Here is an 18,915-nt window from a genome sequence, read left to right on the forward strand (position 1 = left end):
CTGCCGGTGGCCCCTCTGGGTACACAGGTGCCCTGGCCAGGAGTGCCTGGTGCTCATGGTGACCTCCCGTGTACTTGGGCCCCAGGATGGGGGAGCCTGGTGCTTACCCCAAGCCCTGTGGGTACCCAGATGCTGCGATGGGGTGGGCCTGGCGCTCACACCAACCTCTGTGCATACACGGGCCCTGAAGTGCTTCAAAATACCTTGCAATGCAGCTGGAACTAGGCTACAGGGGGGCTAAAGCCTCTCTGCCTTGAGGTGGGGGCCATGCAACATGAGGAGAGTGGCAGGAGGGATCCCCCAGAGAGAGCCTAGACCCTGGCATGGGGGGCAAAGACTCCCCTTGGAGTGACTCCCACTGGCTGTTCCTAACCCCAGGTTAGAGGGGCCTAGTGGAGCAGCGCTGGAGCCCCTTGCCTGGGTTAAGCAGGCACGTTGGGCTGTGCAGTGCCCACGGCAGGGGTGCTGGAGCACAGCCCACTCATCTCCAGGGGAAAGGCCCAGGTGTGGAGGGGCCAGGCCCCAGATGCTGTGTGGGAGGTTGGCTGGAGCAGGGCCTGGGGGAGGCCTCCAGCACAGCAAGGACTCACAATGGGGCTCCAGGCCTCAGTGCTCGGTGGTATCGGCGCAGGGCAGTGGCCCAGCACTGGGGCAGAGGGAACAAGGAGCCAGGGCATGTGGGAGGCACAATAAACCAGCCCAAGCCCCAGAGGGAGGAGACTGGGGCTTTGGGCAACCTCAATCCAGGACCCCCTGCAGCTGGCCCAGGGAGATCCAGAGAGCGGGGGGCTTGAGCATAGCACACGGAGGCAGCAGTGAATTCAGGACTAACATGGGCCTCGGCCCAGGCTCACAGCACAAAGGGAGAACAGTCCCTGCGAGGCTGAGGCCTGGGGGGTGCTCAGAGCCAGAGAGGGCACCAAGCTCTCCTGATGGGCAGGTGGGAATGGCTCTAAGGCTTCCAAGAGACTAAGCCCATGGCTCTGGGGATGCACAAGTCTCCCAGGCCCCCTCCTAAGCTGCACTGCCAGCCTTCCCCAGGCCACCTGTGTGCTGATCCTGTGAGCACCCACTGGCCCACTGCAGCTGAATCAGCACTTCTGGACACCTAACTTCCACCTCATAATCGCCAGCAGCCTCATCCCATCAGGGAACATATTCACAGCACATGGCCAAGGAATTAGCCACAGAAATCCAGCCAGCCAGTCCCCCGATTAGGCAGCAGAGCCAGGGTAGAGGGGGACTGGCTGCCCAGTGGCCAGGGAGAGCAGCCCATCACTTTTCACCTCCATTCCAAATCCAGCTACTCTCCGGTTCCCTGGCTGCTGCTCTCCAACCCATGCCTGGCCCAGCCTTCCCTGACTCCCTCCCCGTTAAGTCAGGTGATAGCCCCCCTGCAGTCAGGAAAGCAGGAGCCAGTGCTAGACTTTGCACTCACTGTAGCTTGGAGGATGCACAGCACAGAGCCGAGGAGAAAGGGCTGCAGCAGGACGGCTCCATGCGCTGGGCAGCCATGCCCACAGCACTCTGCTCAGACAGCGATTGGGGGGCTGGTGGTTCCAGGGAATGCCAGAGGCAAATGCACAAGCTGCACTCAGCCCCTGGCAGGCTCCACCGGGGGACCCTGGAGACTGAACTCTCCTCTCACCCTAGAGGTGGTCCTGCCATGCACAGGCTTTCCTTGTGGTGCTGTGGGCTGTGAAATGGCTGATGCCCTCTACCCCAGAGTTGATTGCATGTGTGGGGCTAAAAGAAGGCAGTGCAGGGTGCAACCCTGGGGCTGGAAGTCACTAGGGACACAGGAGACTGGCAGTAATTTGACATTACACAAGCAGCCTGTGTGCCAAAGGTTGCACTCATGAGCTTTCAGCTTCATGTGTGTCTGCGCAGAACTCCTCTCCCCACAAGGCCTGATGCTGACACAGGGCCAAGCGTCACCAGCAGGGCCTTCTTGCCACAGCGTCTTTCTTCCCTGCCCCACACGGTCCCCACCCCACCATCCAGGGAAGAAGCTGAGGTGGGGGGTGCGCACGTATCGGTATAGCAGCTCTGAGTGCAGGTGGGTCCCTCTATCCCCTGGCTTCCCCCAGAAAGGTTAGAGCTTGAGGGGCTGACACATTCAGGGCCATAGGGGATTGCTGCACTGGGGGAGGGAACCCCTACACTGCAGCCATCTGGGCACAGGGCGATGCAATGTGCCCAAGCTGCGCAGCTCTGAGGTGCCATTCAGAAGTCAGGCCTACAAGGTCCCTTCCTGCTGTTGAGGCATCTGTGGCAGCAGGGACCCCTCTCCTAGCTGCTGGCAGTAGCCTGGCACTGACCCACTTGCACCCTCAGCCCCTCCCACTGGAGCCTGCACACCACGGCACAGCTGTCAGTGTTCCATTTAATGCTGGCCCTGCAACGGGCTGAGCTGTAACAGTAACAAGAAGGCATCTTTGCCAGCAGCCACTCAGGGCCTGCAGGCTCCAGGCAGCGAAGTGTCTCTGGGGCAGAGCCAGAGGATGGAGGAGTGGGCTGAGCAGCTCTGGAGCAGCCTGAGGCCCAGGATACAACGTGGCTCCAGAGGGGCCCGGGGCAGCACTGGAGGCAGAGCACTCCGGATGGGCCCGGGGACAGCGTGCAGGCAGAGAGCTCAGGAGCGGCTCCGGTCCTCATGGTTGCCAACGATCGTCTTGCTGTAGAGTTTCTGCTGCTCCTCCTTGAACGTGTCCTTCACTTTCTCCCTTTTCAGGCCCCCGTCCCTGGGGAGAGTCGGGTGATCAGACAGGCCGTGGGGGAGGACTGCCCCTGGACTCACAGTACCTTTCCCCAAGCCCTGTTGGTGCTGGGGCTGCCCAGACCAGCTCTCACACACCTCGGATGGGAACACTGTCCTCATTTTCCAGTGACTCGCTGAGCCAGGGCCAGAACTCAGGAGTCCCGGCTCCTGGCCGTGCTCAACCATCAGACCCCCAGGCAGCAGAGGGATCAAGCTGCTCAGCCATTGGCTACGATACAGGAGCCTGACTGCTGGACTTTCATTCTCAGAAGCCCCAGTGATCGGGAAAGGACACCCGCCTGGCTTGCTCTTCCAGGACAGCACCCAGGGGAGAGGCTGTGCAGAGCAGGGTGCCCAACCGCAAGCTGCCATCCATGAGTAAGGCCCACACGGCACGAGCAAGAGGCAGCTGCAGGCTCCAGAGGGCACTGCCCGGGCGTGCTCAGCACATGCTTCTCTACAGCATGGATCCGGGGCCTACACACCTCCAGGCAGGGCTCTGTGCATTGCTCCCAGCACCCCCGACAGCCCTGTCCTACCAGGATCCCCCAGAAAACTCCACCCTGCCCCAGCACAGTTCAGTGGGGCTTTGTGTGCCTCAGCCCCACCACTCTACCTATGGCCACACACTGCAGCTAGGAGTTGCTGCCTGCCTCACAAGCATCGCCCCCCTGAACCAGGCAGCCAGAAGGCTGGATCTACAGCTGGGCCTCCCTCCTGTGGGCTGGAGCCTGGGAGCAGAGCAAGCCGGGCACCTCTGAGACCTTGGACCCAGCACTGGGAGGAGAAGTTCTGGTTCTGACTCACCACAGTAGATCCACAAGGCCTCCCTGCCTGGCAATTGCTGACTTCACCCGGTTGGCAAACTGGACAGCATCCTCTTCAGGCTGTGGGAGAGCAAAGCTGTTTAATATGAGCAAGGGACCCGACCCTCGGCAGCTCCCCCACAGGCCTGGCACAGCCCCCTCACTCACCTGCCTGGTCATGGGGGGCAGGTACCAGACGCTGCAGACGATGGCCCAGCTGGTCATCATCCTCAGCAGGTAGGTCACCATTCCATACTTGCTGCTGTTCCAAAAGGCATCTCCGAACTGCGGGTCATACTGCAGAGGGCGAGAGCGCCCATGGGACTGAGACCCACAGCAGGGCTGGCCGAGGCATCGCCCTGGGCAAGGCCTCAGACTCCGGCTCCCCAACCTACAAGCATGGCCAGTTCTCGGCTTCCCCACCCCCACAGGACAGGCTCATGAGATGAGTCCCAGAGATTCAGGACCATCTCCCTACTGCCCACAGCTCAAAGCTGAGAACAGCCCCTCACGCCAACCGGGGCTGCACAGCTTTGGGGCCCTGGTGAGGGAAACTGGGCCTATGCCCCTCCAGTTCCCCGCACTGCCCCTGGAAGGGCCTTGTTCTACTGCCCCCACCCTCCATAAGCACCCCTAGCGGGATGGGCTCATTGCAGCCAACCTCCCAGAGCCTGGGCTGGAGGGGCACTGCTGTCTGCCCCAGGCACGGAGCCGCTCGCACCTTGATGGCTACCGGGTAGACTGTGGCTCCAATTTCAAAGCTTCCCTTCTTGAACATCATCACAGACGTGTTGTTGATGCAGGTGCCTGTGAAGAGACGAGTGCAGCTGCCTCAGCCTTCCCCAGTGAGCACATGCCGGAGTCCTGGCTGGGAATGCGAGGACTGTGCCCTAGGGCTCCTCAAGGGCCAGCCCCATGGGGTCCCCCCACCACGGCAGTCGGTGCCCAGCGCTATCGCGGGCTCACACGGCTCAGCCCCGACCTGAGGGACAGCCTCAGAGCTCTGGCAACACACAGGATGCAGCCTCCCTTGCCTTGCCCCAGAGGAGAGGGGATGACACCCATGCTGGCATCAGCCATACGGTGTCCTTCACAACCCGCCATGGGTTGGTGTGGCCTAGCCTGCAGCTCACCTTCCGGGAAGATGAGGATGGGCAGTTTGCTCTTGTCCTGGACGTGCTCTGTCAGCCTGCAGGGAAGAGAGAGTCACTGACTGGCACAGCTCCCTGGGCTGCCCTGCTGGCTCTGCACCCAGCAGCCCTGAACTTACAGTGCGCACCCATTAACCTTCAGTCAGGGTACACTAGTTGGATGCATGTAATGCCCAAGAACCACCTAGAACAACCAGCACCCTGACAGGAAGGAGGTTCCTCCTCCACTGGAGCCGGACAACCTTGGCTCCCCCTCCCCAGACACACCTGTGTGGGGTTCAGGAGAACGGGCTGTCTCCAGCAGGCCCTCCCTTCCCCTGCCTGGGAGGAAGCTATTGTCTGCTACCCTACCTTTTGGCCACGAGGTGGCGATCTTTGACCTCAGAGCGTTCGAACCAGACATGGGGACACGCCTTCATCACGGCCCTCTGGATCACACCCATGAGCCCCCCGTGGATCTGACCCACCTGAGCCAGAGGAAGACACAGGTTACAGCCTTTGCCTCAGCCTGCAGGAGTCACCAGGCAGCTCCCAGCCTCACACAGACAGATTTCCTTCCCAGCAGAGTGCTGGAGGGACAGCCCTGCCCCTCACAGGTGGCTGTTAGGGGAAGGTCACACCTGAGGGGGGGGTCTGGGAGGAGCCCAGACCCCCATCATACACTTCGTGCTCAGGGCGGCCAGGCTGAGACTGGGACCTGCCCTTTCCACAGCCAGCAAAGCCCATGTGCTGGGGCCTCTGGAAGTCCTGCGTCCCTGCACCAAAGGAGCCCTGGCCTCTGCAACCGGGGTGCCCAGAGGCTGCTGAACCACTGCGGGGAATCAACCAGATGTGAGAGGGGCTGTGTACACAGGCAGTGCCGGGCATCCAGGCCCGGGGCCCCAGACAAGCCCATTCAGGACCACGCGTTTTGTAAACTCACTAAGCCTCAGAACCCCCTCCTCCCGCGAGGCAGGAGAGCATCGGCTCCATCGTACAGCAGCACAGTGACCTGCCCCCGCCAAAGCTGGGTCCGAGCTCAGCCCTCCCTGGGGACGGAGGGAGTGGCCCTTACCATAGCGTAGTAGCCATCGCTGGCCAGGATGATCACGTCAATGGGGGAGGTGTGATTAGCCACACAGATGCCTCCATTTTGGGGTCTGTTTTCCCTAAACATAACACAAAACCAAGATGGGGTGACAAGGGCAGCGGGAGCCTGGCCTGAGCCAGGGAGGAGCACGGCAAGGCAGGCCGGGAGCCGATGCTGCCCCTTACTGGTCATGGTAGGTGATGATGGCGGTGAGGGCACGCACGCAGATCCGGTAACACATCAGGTGAACGTGCTTGCTCAGGAACTCCTTCCACCTGCAGGGTCAGAGCAGAGATTGTTACCCCAGACTGCCCCACAAGCCACCCACGCTGGAGCGCCCTACCCTGAGCCAGGAGCTGCCGCAAGGGCCACGTGGTGAGCTGGGCTGGGGGACACAGGGTGGGGGAGTGACAAGGCTGATCTGACTGTGTACCCCATGTAAGAGGGACCAACAACTTCCCCTCCCCTCATAGGGCATGCGAAGGGCAGAGGTGTTTGTAACTGTACTAACCCAGCCCAACTGGGACACCATGCAGGCTGGCTCCCATCCCATCCATCCGTCCAGCCCAACCCCTTTCCAAGCTAGTCACATGCCGAGACAGAAACCCATGAACTGAGAGTGACACGTTGCTGATCTGAGCTGGGCTTTGTAGAGTTCAGGGCTGTGAGGTTTGCCACAGGAGTGCCGTAGTGGCACAGAGCCTGCTGTGTCCGCCCCCCAGGGATGCAGGTGCCAGTCACCTTGGCCCCTTGCCCACAGACATACATCTCGACAGTGGCTGGGATGTCGAGGGGGAGACTCCCCTTCCTGCCCCCCCATCCATACTCCTCCATGTTCAGTGAAGGGCCAACTCACCTTCCATTGGGCAAATATCCCACCACTGTGGTGCCAACCACCAACAAGCTGATGCCTGTGAAGGCCAGGGCAATCCTGCAGGAGGGAGAGGGATATTACAGGCTGGCGAACAAATAACATGCAGCCTCGTGGGTGTCAAGCCCTGCTCCTGTCTGCCAGGCAGCAGTCTCTCAATGGACCCTGCTGCAGGGTGGGTGTCTCTCTGTGTCCTTGTGCTGCCAGGAGGACCCAGCACCTCTGGCTCCCCTGAGCCAGTTGGGATTTCTGCAGAGAGGATGGGCCCATGGGAATGCGTGTGGCCATCTTGGGAACTCCCACCCCAGCTCACGCTACCCAGGCTCCCCGCCACTGCTCTAACCTCCAGACCACACCCTTCTCCCAGGGCCAAAGACAGAGGCAGGAGCCCCAAGTCCCAGCCCCTGGCTCTAACCATCAGCCCCGGCCCCTCTCTTGTTGTGGGCAAGACGACTGGAAGCAGGCAACGCACCAGCCAGCGCAGTGCCGGGGTGCCTGGCAAGGAGGCTGTTGCCAGGGGCAGCTCCTCACCTGAGTGGCAGCAGGAAGCAGTACCGGATGAGCACACCCAGCCCCCACAGCACAGTGAGGCGCAGGCTGATGTATTGGAAGTTGTAGTTGGTCCGGCTAAGCAAGTTCCAAGACTCCAGCTCCTCAGCTGAGAACCGCTTGGTCACCTCGTCGTCCATGATGGTCTCGATGCCCTTGCGGCAGAAGTAGAAGATGTCAGAGAGCTCGAACTCAGGTGTGTCCAGGGCTTTGCTGCTGCCGCTCCGGCGGATCTCTTTGATCTCCTCCTCCAGGGACGTGGGCTCCTTTGCAATGATACCTGCAACATGGGCCAGGTGCTCCAGTGATGGCAGCCTGACACGCCCGCCCCCTGGCTGCAGGCGGGGCCAGCCCCGGGCCCACCCTCCCGCCCCCTGCCTGCAGGCAGGGCCAGGCCCACCCTCCCTCCTGCCCCCTGCCTGCAGGCGGGGCCAGCCCCGGGCCCACCCTCCCTCCTGCCCCCTGCCTATAGGCGGGGCCAGCCCCGGGCCCTGTCCTAGACATGGGACACCCACAGACCAGATATGCCCCACTTATCTCCGTTGCCCAGAGATGAGGCAGTCCCACTACAGGGACCTCCCACGTGCACACACAGACACAGAGCTGCTGATGGGAGGGGATGGCAGGCTCTCACCATTTACATAGGGCTTGTACAGTGGGTGGTTCTTCTCCTTGGCACCACGCTCTATCCTCAGCGTCGCCCACTGAAAGAGACACAAGGTAAGCAGGGCTTCCACCCCGCCCTCAAGAACCCTCATCTTCCGGGGCTTCTTCCCCTCCAAGTCCCTGGCTGTGCAGACAGAGGATTCCAGGAGCGCGAAGAGGGGTTCTCAGCACAGCACTGACGTGAGAATGGAGACTGGGCTGGGAAAGTCCACTAGCCCACACCGGCAACCAGCCAGGACAGCTGTCTGCTGCGTGACCTGGCTGCTAATGAGGATGGTGCATGGCGTGGAGCTGGGGGAGAGCCCCACTGGGGGAGACTGCTGTGAAGGCATCTGCATTCAGTTCTGGGCACCGTGTTACCTGAGAGATACTGACAGAGCAGAGGGACTTCAGAGAAGAGCAACACCTACCCCGGGGCAAGGGGAGGGCGTTATGGAATACCTCTCCCCAGCCCCAGAGCATGCTCTGCTGCTTTCAGGCAGTCCCATGGCACTCTGCTGCTCCCTCACTGGGTGCCATTGGCTGGACTCCATATGGACCCTGATCACTTGTTCTCGCCCCTTGGCAGAGAGGGTTCCAGCATAAGGTGAGCAGGTGACTAACCCAGCACTATTTCCCGATTCTCATTTCCTCCCTCCTGGAATCAGAGGCTGCATTTTAAGGTTGCTGATGGAACCAGCAGGCCAATAGTGTGCGGGGCTGGGACCCCTCCCTCCTCCCACTTGGCTAACAGCTGCTCCTACTTCTCTGTGCACCATTGCTCACAAACAGCAGCGCTGAGCAGCCCCCAGGCAGCTATCTGGCAGCAACAGCCAGAATCAATGCCCAGATCACCCTTATTCACAGAAATCTCCCCCCTCAGCTGCTCCCCAAGGGCACCAGATAAACACACGGGTTGGATTTCCAGCCGGTCAGCCTGCCCTCCACGGAACCTTCGCGATAGCTAGGCTGGGAAGGGTTAGATTTTTCTCTAAATGTCTATTTCACCATACACATGCAAACAACAGACAAAATAATTCCATCAATAATAATCAAAATGTATAGCTAAGCAAAGGAAAAAAGCAAAGCTTGAGAACCTATCGGAGTTTGACTTACAGAGATTTACTTTGTAAATGCTGACGTGTGATATTGACAAATTTGTGTTTGAACCATTATAAAGCTTTGACTTTACGAATCTCAATGTCTAGTGTCATACTATAACGGTCTGCTCCCCACCCCCACCCCCAATTTCCCACAACAGTGAAAAATTAAATGGATAAAAATAAAAAATGCTTAAAAATAAACATCGCTATCACTTGTCAAAATGAGAGCAATGAAAAGCAGAATTCTGTCACACCCGCCTTCTCAATATGGGCCTGGAAAACCAACGCTGAAGGAGAACAAGATGTGCACACCTACTCCAGCCCCATCTCTCCCAGCAGGGGCACTGTAGGGAGCAGGGCAGGAACGCTGGCTGCAGGGAGCTCCCAGCCCCAGTCGCTCCCAGCAGGAACACTGGCTGTGGGGAGGAAGTACTAGGATAATGGCAGGAATTGGTGGCCTGGAAGCCTTTGGAGAGGTTCCCGTCTGAGGTCAGTCCCTGTTACCAAGGTTTTGGGGGAAAGGGCCCTTGCAGAGTTCTGCTCACGCCTGCTGAGCTGGCAGCACTGAGCCAGCCCTATGCCCAGAAAGGCTGGCTGAGAGCATGTCCTAGGGCAGTCTCCAATCCCCAAGAGCTAAATCCTGGCCATGCCCCATGCTTTGCCAGAGGTCAGAGGAAACACTAGGCCTCCTGGGCTAGGAGTCTCCCCTGAAACCTCCCACCCAGCCGGCTAGGTACATCATGGAGCCCCGCCACTGCCAGAGGCGAGAACAGTAGTGGATGGAGCTGGACAGACCAACAGTCTGACTTGGGAGAATGACCTAGCTATCGTTAGAGCTTGCAGAGCTGAGCATGCTGGCCAGTCCTGAGACCCATCACCCCAGGCAGCACCCTCCTTCCTATTATAGACACCGATGGCTGGGCATGAGCATTGTCACTGCACTCCGGTTCCCTGCATGGAACTTCACTACTGCATCACTCTCCTGGGCCTTGGCCTCCTCTAGCCCCACCTCCTGGGAGCTCAGCAGAGTCCTGGGCCTGCATGACCCTGTCTCGGGGGAGGCCCCAGCTCTAAGGCAGCCCAGGAGATCAGACTGCCAAGGGCAGGCAGGAACAGACTGGAAAATTCCGCTTGGCTTCTCTGAGCCAAGAAGCGCAGGTTCAGAGGGGGCTTCTGGAAACAGCACCACCCAGCCAGCTCCACACTGGCCCTACAGCCGGCAGCAGGCCCTGGTGCCAGGCATGTCTCCTTGGGTCGATGGGCAGATGGCAGCACAGAACACACTGACTTCAAGGGGCCAGGGACCCTGCAGGGCAGAGAGCCCAGCTGACACCCAGCTTCCTTCACCCAAACTTGTGGTAAAGAAGAGATGCTGTTTCTACTGCCCCAGATGACCAGCTGTCCCCATCCCCAGGAATGAGGCGCCTGCTCCTCACCCTGCCCCCAGGCCCTGCTCCCCTTGGTCTCCTCCACCACTGGGCTGTTCTTGAGAGGTGCTGAAATCTGCCCTTGCTTGGGTCTGCCATGTGTGAGACTCAGACCTTCTCTCTCCAAGGGGCTCTGCTCCAGGCAGCCAGTGACAATACAGACTCTGCAGCACTTGTTTACAAGACCTGTGTCCTCAGCATGGGGGCCCTTTGGAATGACCTACAAGCACAGATCTATGGAGCTGAGATGCCTGAGCCACTCCAAGGACCCCTCTGGAGGTTTCTAGCACCAACACTTGCATCACCAAGAGCCCAGCTCTCTCAGCAACTCATACCACCACCATCCAGGGACAGGGACACCCCCTACTCAAAGGCACGTGCCCCTGGCAGGGATCTCCCCCAGGCACATGGACAGTGGTCAGGGCACCCAAGCTCCTGCACAGTACGTCCCGAAAGCATGACTCACCCGGAAAATCTTTAAGAGTGTTTTCATGTAAATCCTGCGGATGCCAAAGGAGACCCCAAAAATGGCTGGCACAATGATGAAAACCAGAAGCAGTGTGAAGAGGACGGTCAGGGAGATTCCCAGCAGGTTAACAACCAGGCTGTCAAAGGGGAGCAGGAGGAACATGATGGAGGGCCCAGGCAAGGCCAACGCCCTGCGACCCTGGGGCCAGGAGAGAAGGGCTGTCCACAGCGATCAGCCAGTCCTCCTGCTACTCAGCAACAGTCCCATGCATGCTCCGAGTCCCCAGCTGGTCACAGACTCCATTCCAAAGTTCACATCCTTTTCTAGCAGCCCGCGGGAGGAGGAATGCAAGGGAACCAGGCGAGAGGACCGTCAGGTGAGACCAAGCAGCTTGGGCTCTGGGGCTCAGAGCAGCTGGAACATGGAGGGCGAGTTCTTAGAGGCTTTGCGAGTGCCACTGTAACAAGGCAGCTGTGTGAACGGGGATTCCCTCTGGGGCCCACCAAACAAGTCTTGTTGCAGGGTGACTCCTGCGTGGCCAGGCAGAGGAATTCCCTTTGGCTTGTTGAGAGAAGGAAAGGTCTCTTCACAGGGGTGAGGTGGGGTCCATCCCTGATCCCGCATTGGGGGAGCGCTGGAAAATCAGTATTTCTAGGAGCCTGCCGCGTGCGGAGCTACTGTCTTTGCCACCAGGACGCAGGCACTAGTTCGGAGCCTCTCCCACCGCCTGTAACAAGTGTTGTTCCAGAGACCTCTGGCATCCACCCACGCTGGAGTCCTTGCAGAAAGGGATGGTGCCTCTGCCCCTGTGAGGGCCCCCGAGCTGTGAGCTGCCTTCTTGGCAAGAGAGCCCCTCACATGCCACCAGTGCTAGGGGAGGGAAGAAAAACCAGAGTCAGGCAAATCAGGTAGTGAGACGTCAACGCACAGAGGGTCTCCTGAGGCCTAGGAGCAGTGAGCGCTGGATCTGAGAGGGCAGAGATCAGGCTGAGGACACACTGCTCACAGTGCAGGGTTCTGGAGTCAGCAGGGTCTGATTCCTCAGCTCCTGCCTCACACTGGTACAGCGCGAAGAGCTGGGAAGTGGGCTCGCTACCCTCCTGGTCCCTGCATTTTCAGCCCAGGTCTGCAATTCAGATCAGTGCAGGAGCCTTCCGTACCTTGCCCTGGCTCACAGGGGTACTGCATAAGGCTGGTGAATCTCCAGAGCAGGAGAGGAGCAAATGGAGCAAGGGACCCCCACCCTACTGATACGGGTATCACCACTCAGCACCTCCATCCTGAGGGATCCCTGAGCACTTTACTAGCTACACCCAGAAACACTTCTTCCACCGCCTCTCTGGGGTGGGGCTTGGCAGCTGTTTGACACGGAGCAGCACTACAATGGAGTTTAGGACAGGAAGTGAAGTAATCCTGCAGTGAGAATTAAAGGAGGCTAAATATGATTATCCAAATTGGAACTTGCCAGGACACTGTGACTAAAACCAAGGTCAGCGTCTCAGCGTTATCTCTCATCTGAGAGATGGCACCTCCAGGTGCACAGCATCCTTTGCATCATGCTGGGCCACAGCTCAATTCCCACTCCGTGGAGAGCGTCTCTCACTGGATCACCAGAGTGGGATGAGGGGGCAGTTCCCATCAACCTACTGCCCTGGCCTGACCCTCTGAAACACAGTGACAGGCAACAGGCGGGGGCACGAAGCCCAGCTCTGCAGGTCAGCCCTCCCTTCCCCTTTCAGACAACCCTCTAGCCCCCGCCCCCCCCCCCTTGGCTCCCCTGATACTTCCCACAGCACATTGGAGGCTCTGGCTGCTGGCTCAGTACCATTGTATTGGGCACTGCTAAGAGCATCCTCAGTGCCGCATGGAATACATGCACCAGTAAACCCTGCTCCCCAAAGAAGTCACCTATCTCCCCAGAATGTCAGCCCCCTCATGCACCAAACCCAGGAATCCCACATGGCAAACTAACCAGTCAGCCCAGCCAGCCTACCCACCACCACCCTGACTCACCCGAAGGTGCCTGGGTGGAGAAGAGAAAGAATTATAGGACTTAATTAGCACATTCCTTCCATGTAACACCCTGTCCTGGCCTAATGGCCCAGTTCAAGTCGTGCTCTGGCAATGGCCAGCAGCACCAAGCATAGTGTGAGGCAGCCCTGTTCAGCTTTGCTCACAAGCTTCAGCCACAGAAGTCTCCAGACAGGGTGGTGACACTGTCACTGGGATCTCTAGTTGGTGTCACACTCACGCTCTCCCTGTGGAACTCAACTGCTGGAATGACTGTCTCAGAGGCCCTCAGGGCACAGCCCAGATCAAGCTCCATAGCTGGCTGCTTTCCTAAGATAGCTCCAAGGGTCCACGCTCTGCGGGGATCTCATGCTGAAACCCCACAGAGTGCAGGCTCCTGTCCTCCACCACCAGCAGGGCTGGATGAGGAACTTTTACCCCAACAACCAGATTTTCATAGTATAATGTTGTCCCAGCCAGGGAAACAGCATTCTGCCCATTTTACTCATAAGCAATAGCAGCAGGAAGAAAAGGGACCAGCCCAAGGTCACGCTGCAAGTAAGTGAAAAGCATGCTGGAGGAAATGGATTGAGCTAGGACAGGTAACAACTTCCTCTGAATAACACACAACATAACAGCCAAATGACATGAAGAGTCCCTGCCCAAGGGCATCAGCCTGGTTTCAAGGGCTCGGCAGCAGTTCCAATGCAGGTGTCTGTTTTCTGAAATGGGATGCGGGACCGGATGGCCTTATCTGGCAGCATGGAGTTGGTGACACCTGGTAATACCGAGCTAGATGGCCCCATTGATCTGATCCTGCATAGTGTGTGTGTGTGGTGGGGAGACATGACTCTGCCGGTCTGATCCAATGCAGCAGACACAGGGCTAAGTGAGCCTACTGGTTCCACCCAGCACAGTAGTGGAAGAAGAGGGGAAACCAGGCTAAATGGGCCCCCTGAGGTGAACCACCCAATATTTTTCTGCTCAGAGCTTGGGGTTGTGCAGAACGCTGGGTGTCTGGGGGTGGGATGCTGGGGAAGGGGGAATGGGTGTGTCGCAGGGACTGTCCCCCTCTGGAGTCGGGGTGCCTGGGGGGATGGGCGTGTGGCAGGGACTGTCCCCCTCTGGAGTTGGGGTGCCTGGGGGTGGGATGCTGGGGAAGGGGGGATGGGCGTGTGGCAGGGACTGTCCCCCTCTGGAGTTGGGGTGTCTGGGGGTGGGATGCTGGGGAAGGGGGAATGGGAGTGTCGCAGGGACTGTCCCCCTCTGGAGTCGGGGTGCCTGGGGGTGGGATGCCAGGGGAAGGGGGATGGGCGTGTGGCAGGGACTGTCCCCCTCTGGAGTCGGGGTGCCTGGGGGTGGGATGCTGGGGAAGGGGGGATGGGGGTGTGTCGCAGGGACTGTCCCCCTCTGGAGTCGGGGTGCCTGGGGGTGGGATGCCGGGGGAGGGGGGATGGGCGTGTGGCAGGGACTGTCCCCCTCTGGAGTCGGGGTGCCTGGGGGTGGGATGCCGGGGGAGGGGGGATGGGCGTGTGGCAGGGACTGTCCCCCTCTGGAGTCGGGATGCCTGGGGGTGGGATGCCGGGGGAGGGGGGATGGGGGGGGTGTCGCAGGGACTGTCCCCCTCTGGAGTCAGGGTGCCTGGGGGTGGGATGCTGGGGGAGGGGGGATGGGCGTGTGGCAGGGACTGTCCCCCTCTGGAGTCGGGGTGCCTGGGGGTGGGATGCCAGGGGAGGGGGGATGGGCGTGTCGCAGGGACTGCCCCCCTCTGGAGTCGGGGTGCCTGGGGGTGGGATGCCGGGGGAGGGGGAATGGGCGTGTCGCGGGGACTGCCCCCCTCTGGAGTCGGGGTGCCTGGGGACGGGAGGGGATGGCACAGAACGGCCCATCGCTGGAGACTGCCCAGGCCAGCGGGTGCGGGACACTGCGACCAGGAAATCCTCCCGCAGCGGGGGCTGCGGCCCATTTCCACCTCTGGGGAACAGAGGGTTGGGGGACTCGCCAATCTGAGGGGGGGGGGCGCTGCGCGGACGATCCCATCTCAGGGGACGGTAAGGGGGAGATGGAACTGCGCGGACAGTCCCATCACACAGGACGGCGGGGGGATAAGGGGGGGGGCGCTGCGCGGACGATCCCATCTCACAGGACAGGGGGAGGATAAGGGGGGGACGCTGCGCGGACGGTACCATCTCACAGCACGGCGGCGGGGGGGCGCTGCGCGCACTCAGTGCAGGCCGGGGCGGGGGGATAACGGTTTTCCATCGCCGCCCGGGTGGGGCTGGCGCTTCCCGGCCGCGCGGGGCTCCCCCCGGGGCTCGGCGGCAGGGAGATCCCAGGGGTCGGGGGGGGGGTATGTGAAGCCAGGCCGAACCGGGCCAGTGTCACTCACCTGCCGCCGCTGCCGCCGGGCTCCAGCTCCGCCCCCACCACGTACCGTGCGTGCGCCCGCCCCAGGTTACGTATTACGTCAACGCGCAGCTCGCGGGGCCGCGCACGGCGACGAGTCAGCGCTCTGCGTGCAGCCGTGGCGTCAGGGGCTGCGCGGGGCGGGCCGTGGAACTGGGCGCCGCTGTGAGGGAGCGGGGCGGGGCCGCCTCAGCCTCGTCACATGGCCGCGACGTGGTGACGTATTCAGAGAAGCCGGCGGAACAGCGCCCCTCGGCTGGAGACCCGGCCCCGCCCAGTCGCGCGGCGCGGCCCGGCCCGCTGTAGTGACGCCTCCGGCCCGGCAGAGGGCGCAGGGCGGCCGTGCGGCGCCGCCTCCTTCTGGCCAAGGGACACGCTAGGGGGGCAGGACGCCTGGGTTCCGCACCGCCCCCCCCCCCCCGAGGCTCCCGTCCAGCGCGGCGCATGCCGGGGCCCTGGCCTGGGGGGGTCAGTCTCGGGGCGCAACACCCGGGGGGGGCCTAGCTGCCCCCCCGCCCGGCTGAGAGCCGCACCGGGGCTAGGAGCCGAGGCTTGTGCAGGGGGCAGGTGCTGACAGCACCGGTAACCACCCAGCATGCAGCGCGCCAGAGACGGGTCACGGGGTCATGGCCACCCCCCCGAAGCAGCACGGGCCCAAGTGACCTCTGGGTGTTTCCACACTCCCCCGGCCCGGCTGGGAGCCGCTCACGCCGGCTGTTTCTCAGGCCAGAGCGAGGTCCCGTCCTTTGGTAGCTACAATCCTGGGCAATCCAGTCCCACCTCCCACCCAGCCAGGCAAACTCCATTCAGAGGGACGGCAATGTTACGAACTACGTCTGCAGCCTTCTTTCCCTTTATCAGGGGCATTGAGAGGGGTGCAGTACAAGTTTTGAGTCCTAGGCTCCAGTTGTGTTACTGAGGCACCGCCAGACCTGCGAACCAGCTCCCTTCCACATCTCTCAATTTCTTCCTCTGGCCTGTAAAAGTGCTGATGGGGTGGGCGAGGGAAGAGGTTTAATGACACCTTGTTGAGACTAAGGGGGCAATTGTTAGTTATATAATATGGCCTAGGGAACATAAAAAACCCCTTTAACCCTGAGCCTCAGTCCAGGACCCACCCCTGGCAGGGGAGAAGCTGTTTATGATGAGAGAACATTGCTGCTCTTTGTACCTCCTAGCTAGGGTTAAGGTTGGGGGCTTTCAAGGGTTTTAGGCCTAACTCAATAGCCACACACCATCTGAACACTTTGGCTTTGCCAACCTGCAGATTGCAAGTCACACAGCCAAGCCTCGCTTGTCTATTTGTGATAATGGTCAAGGACATTACAGCCAGAGGTGCTTTAATTTACTTACCAAGCTACCAGTGAAGTCAGGTTTCCCCGCTGAGCAGGGGACACAGGAGTAACGGGGGAGAGGGGTTCCGGTTTGGCTGCAGTCATGGCAGATATATGGCTCTTCCTAAGGCTTGTCCACTCTACTCAGTTTTGTTAACAAAACTTACATTGACACCCAAAAGTCAACAAAACAAAAATCGCCAAAGGGTGTTCACGCTTGCTCCTTCTGTCAACAGATCATGTCCACACTGGGGACACCATCATGGACAGGGTGAGAAATGCACCGTGGGTATGGATCCCACAGTGCAGTGTTGTGGGAAGGAAGAGCTGAGCCCTGCCCATCCTGGGATTCTCTCTGAGTTCTCCCACAGCCCCCTCAGCTGCCGAGAGCAGTATCACGAATAGCTCTGTGAGCTCTGGGTGCTGAGGAATGGCAAAGCAGCACAGCAGTCTGCCTGCTGCTGTGTTCCTAGTGCAGGGCAGAACAGGAGCAGCCCAATGATTTGCTCTTTCTTTGTTCCCCAAAGGGAGCAGCACACAGATACTTCCTGCAGCTTTGATAGGGGAGGGGCGCCAGCCTGCAGAGCAGCAGAGATCAAAACAATGAGCGGAGCAATCAGGCAGGCATTGTGGGATACTGGCGAAAGCCAGTTCTGTCAACAAAACGATCAGCAGCGTCTAAGCTGGCTCTTTGTCAACAATAAAGGGAGGGGAAAAGACAAAAGTGGGGTGGAAGTTTCTTGTCGCCAAAACTGGGTGTTTTTCGCAACAAAAGAGGGGTAGCCGTGTTAGTCTGGTTCTGTAGAAGCAGCAAAGAATCCTGTGGCACCTTATAGACTAACAGAAGTTTTGCAGCATGAGCTTTCGTGGGTGAATACCCACTTCTTCGGATGCAAGTTAGTCTATAAGGTGCCACAGGATTCTTTGCTGCTTCTATTGTAGCTTGTAGGCTCTCACTATTTTGTAACCAAAAGGCAGTTTTTGGCAACAAAACTTGCCAGTGTAGACAAGTCCCTTGCCCCACTGACCACCCCTTCCAACGGGAAGGGCCTGGATAAACCTAAACTTGCTCAGCTCCTCCCAGTGGCACAGGGAGCTCTGGCAGCTGTTGAGAGGAATGGGGGCTGCCCAACCTAGGGGCAATGAGGGCCAAGGCTGCTTGTTCTGTTACAGGTCCGTGGTGCTCTGCTTTCCACAGGCCATACACCAAACACTGCACTCAGCAGCGTGTGCTGCAGGCACTGAGCTGGGGGGACCCCTACCTGGGGGGCACTGCGCTGTAGGAGCCAGCCTGCACCTGTCACTGACTGCACCACCGCTGCTGGCCTCTCTGAAGGCCGCAAGCTGCAGAGGGGTATGCAAGGAGTGGAAAGGGACAGTGTTTGGTGGAAGGAGCTGGGTCCATGCAAGGCGAGTCACCTGGGACCCACGTACCTGCCTGGAGCTGCAACTTACCGAGGTCCAGGGTGAGTTATGTGCTGGTGCTGCAGGGTAGTCACTGGGCCACAGTCCAACCAAAGAGGCTTTTGCTCTAATGGACTCAGGAATTAGGAGCTATAGATATCACTGCTGTGTCACCTTCCAATCCCAGCTGCCTGCTAATCACTGGCAAAGGACACAGGAGCTAACGGGCTTTCAGTTCCATGACGCAAGCCCCTGAAATCCTGGCTCCTTGGGGCAGCTTACCACTTAAAGGTGAGGAGTGGAGAAGGGCATAAGAAAAAGGGACCTTGAACAGACACACATGCCACAAGAGGGGCAAGAGACCCTGGGGCTGCACCAGCAACCAAGTAACAGGAAAGCCAGGGAGAAGAGGCTTCTGGCACAGCCCTAGACTCTGTAACACCATTGAAGTTACTGGCATGTGGCAATTGGGTTGAAACTCCAGGAGGCAGTGTGGGTTTGGCATTTCTTCCCACAGCACTAGGGCAAGGGAGAGAGATTTTGGTCACAGTTCCTTCTGCCTCCAAGCACCCAGCCCTGAGCAGAGTGGCGGAGGCAGGGCAGATGGTGGGCAGGGAAAGATTCACTACTCTTGCTAAGCTTGATGCAGTGACCAGAGGCTCCGAGCAGGAGGCGCACTTGGAGGGATGAGGAGGAAGGTGTTGCCATTTCTCTGGTTTGCAAAATTGCTCCTTCCCTTGGTGAAATGGGATAAGCTCTGTTCAGGGGAGGGATAGGAAACTTAAAGGCAGGCTTGTGCCTATCATCCATCTACACTGGCAAGGCCACTCTCCCCAGCAGTAACCCAGCTCAGGAACAACACACTCCATACAGTCAGGGGGTCTGTGACTCTACTTCCATGTGATTCATT

At 59.6% G+C, this 18,915-nt stretch overlaps 1 protein-coding gene across 1 annotated transcript; it reads right to left on the reverse strand.

Moving 5' to 3' along the window:
- Window positions 1–26: 26 nt before the first annotated feature.
- Window positions 27–15,402, reverse strand: GPAT4 (glycerol-3-phosphate acyltransferase 4). Its single transcript, XM_045005854.1, has 13 exons — window positions 15,251–15,402; window positions 10,849–11,721; window positions 7,842–7,911; window positions 7,190–7,487; window positions 6,644–6,718; window positions 5,973–6,062; window positions 5,773–5,866; window positions 5,070–5,185; window positions 4,701–4,756; window positions 4,289–4,374; window positions 3,736–3,864; window positions 3,569–3,648; window positions 27–2,744 (listed from the first exon to the last, which is right to left on the reverse strand). Exons 2-13 carry the CDS (start codon window positions 11,011–11,013, stop codon window positions 2,636–2,638), a joined length of 1,368 nt encoding a protein of 455 aa, XP_044861789.1. The 5' UTR covers window positions 11,014–11,721; window positions 15,251–15,402; the 3' UTR covers window positions 27–2,635.
- Window positions 15,403–18,915: the final 3,513 nt, after the last annotated feature.

Source organism: Mauremys mutica, chromosome 2 (assembly GCF_020497125.1).
Source record: "Mauremys mutica isolate MM-2020 ecotype Southern chromosome 2, ASM2049712v1, whole genome shotgun sequence".
NCBI classification, from domain to species: domain Eukaryota; kingdom Metazoa; phylum Chordata; order Testudines; family Geoemydidae; genus Mauremys; species Mauremys mutica.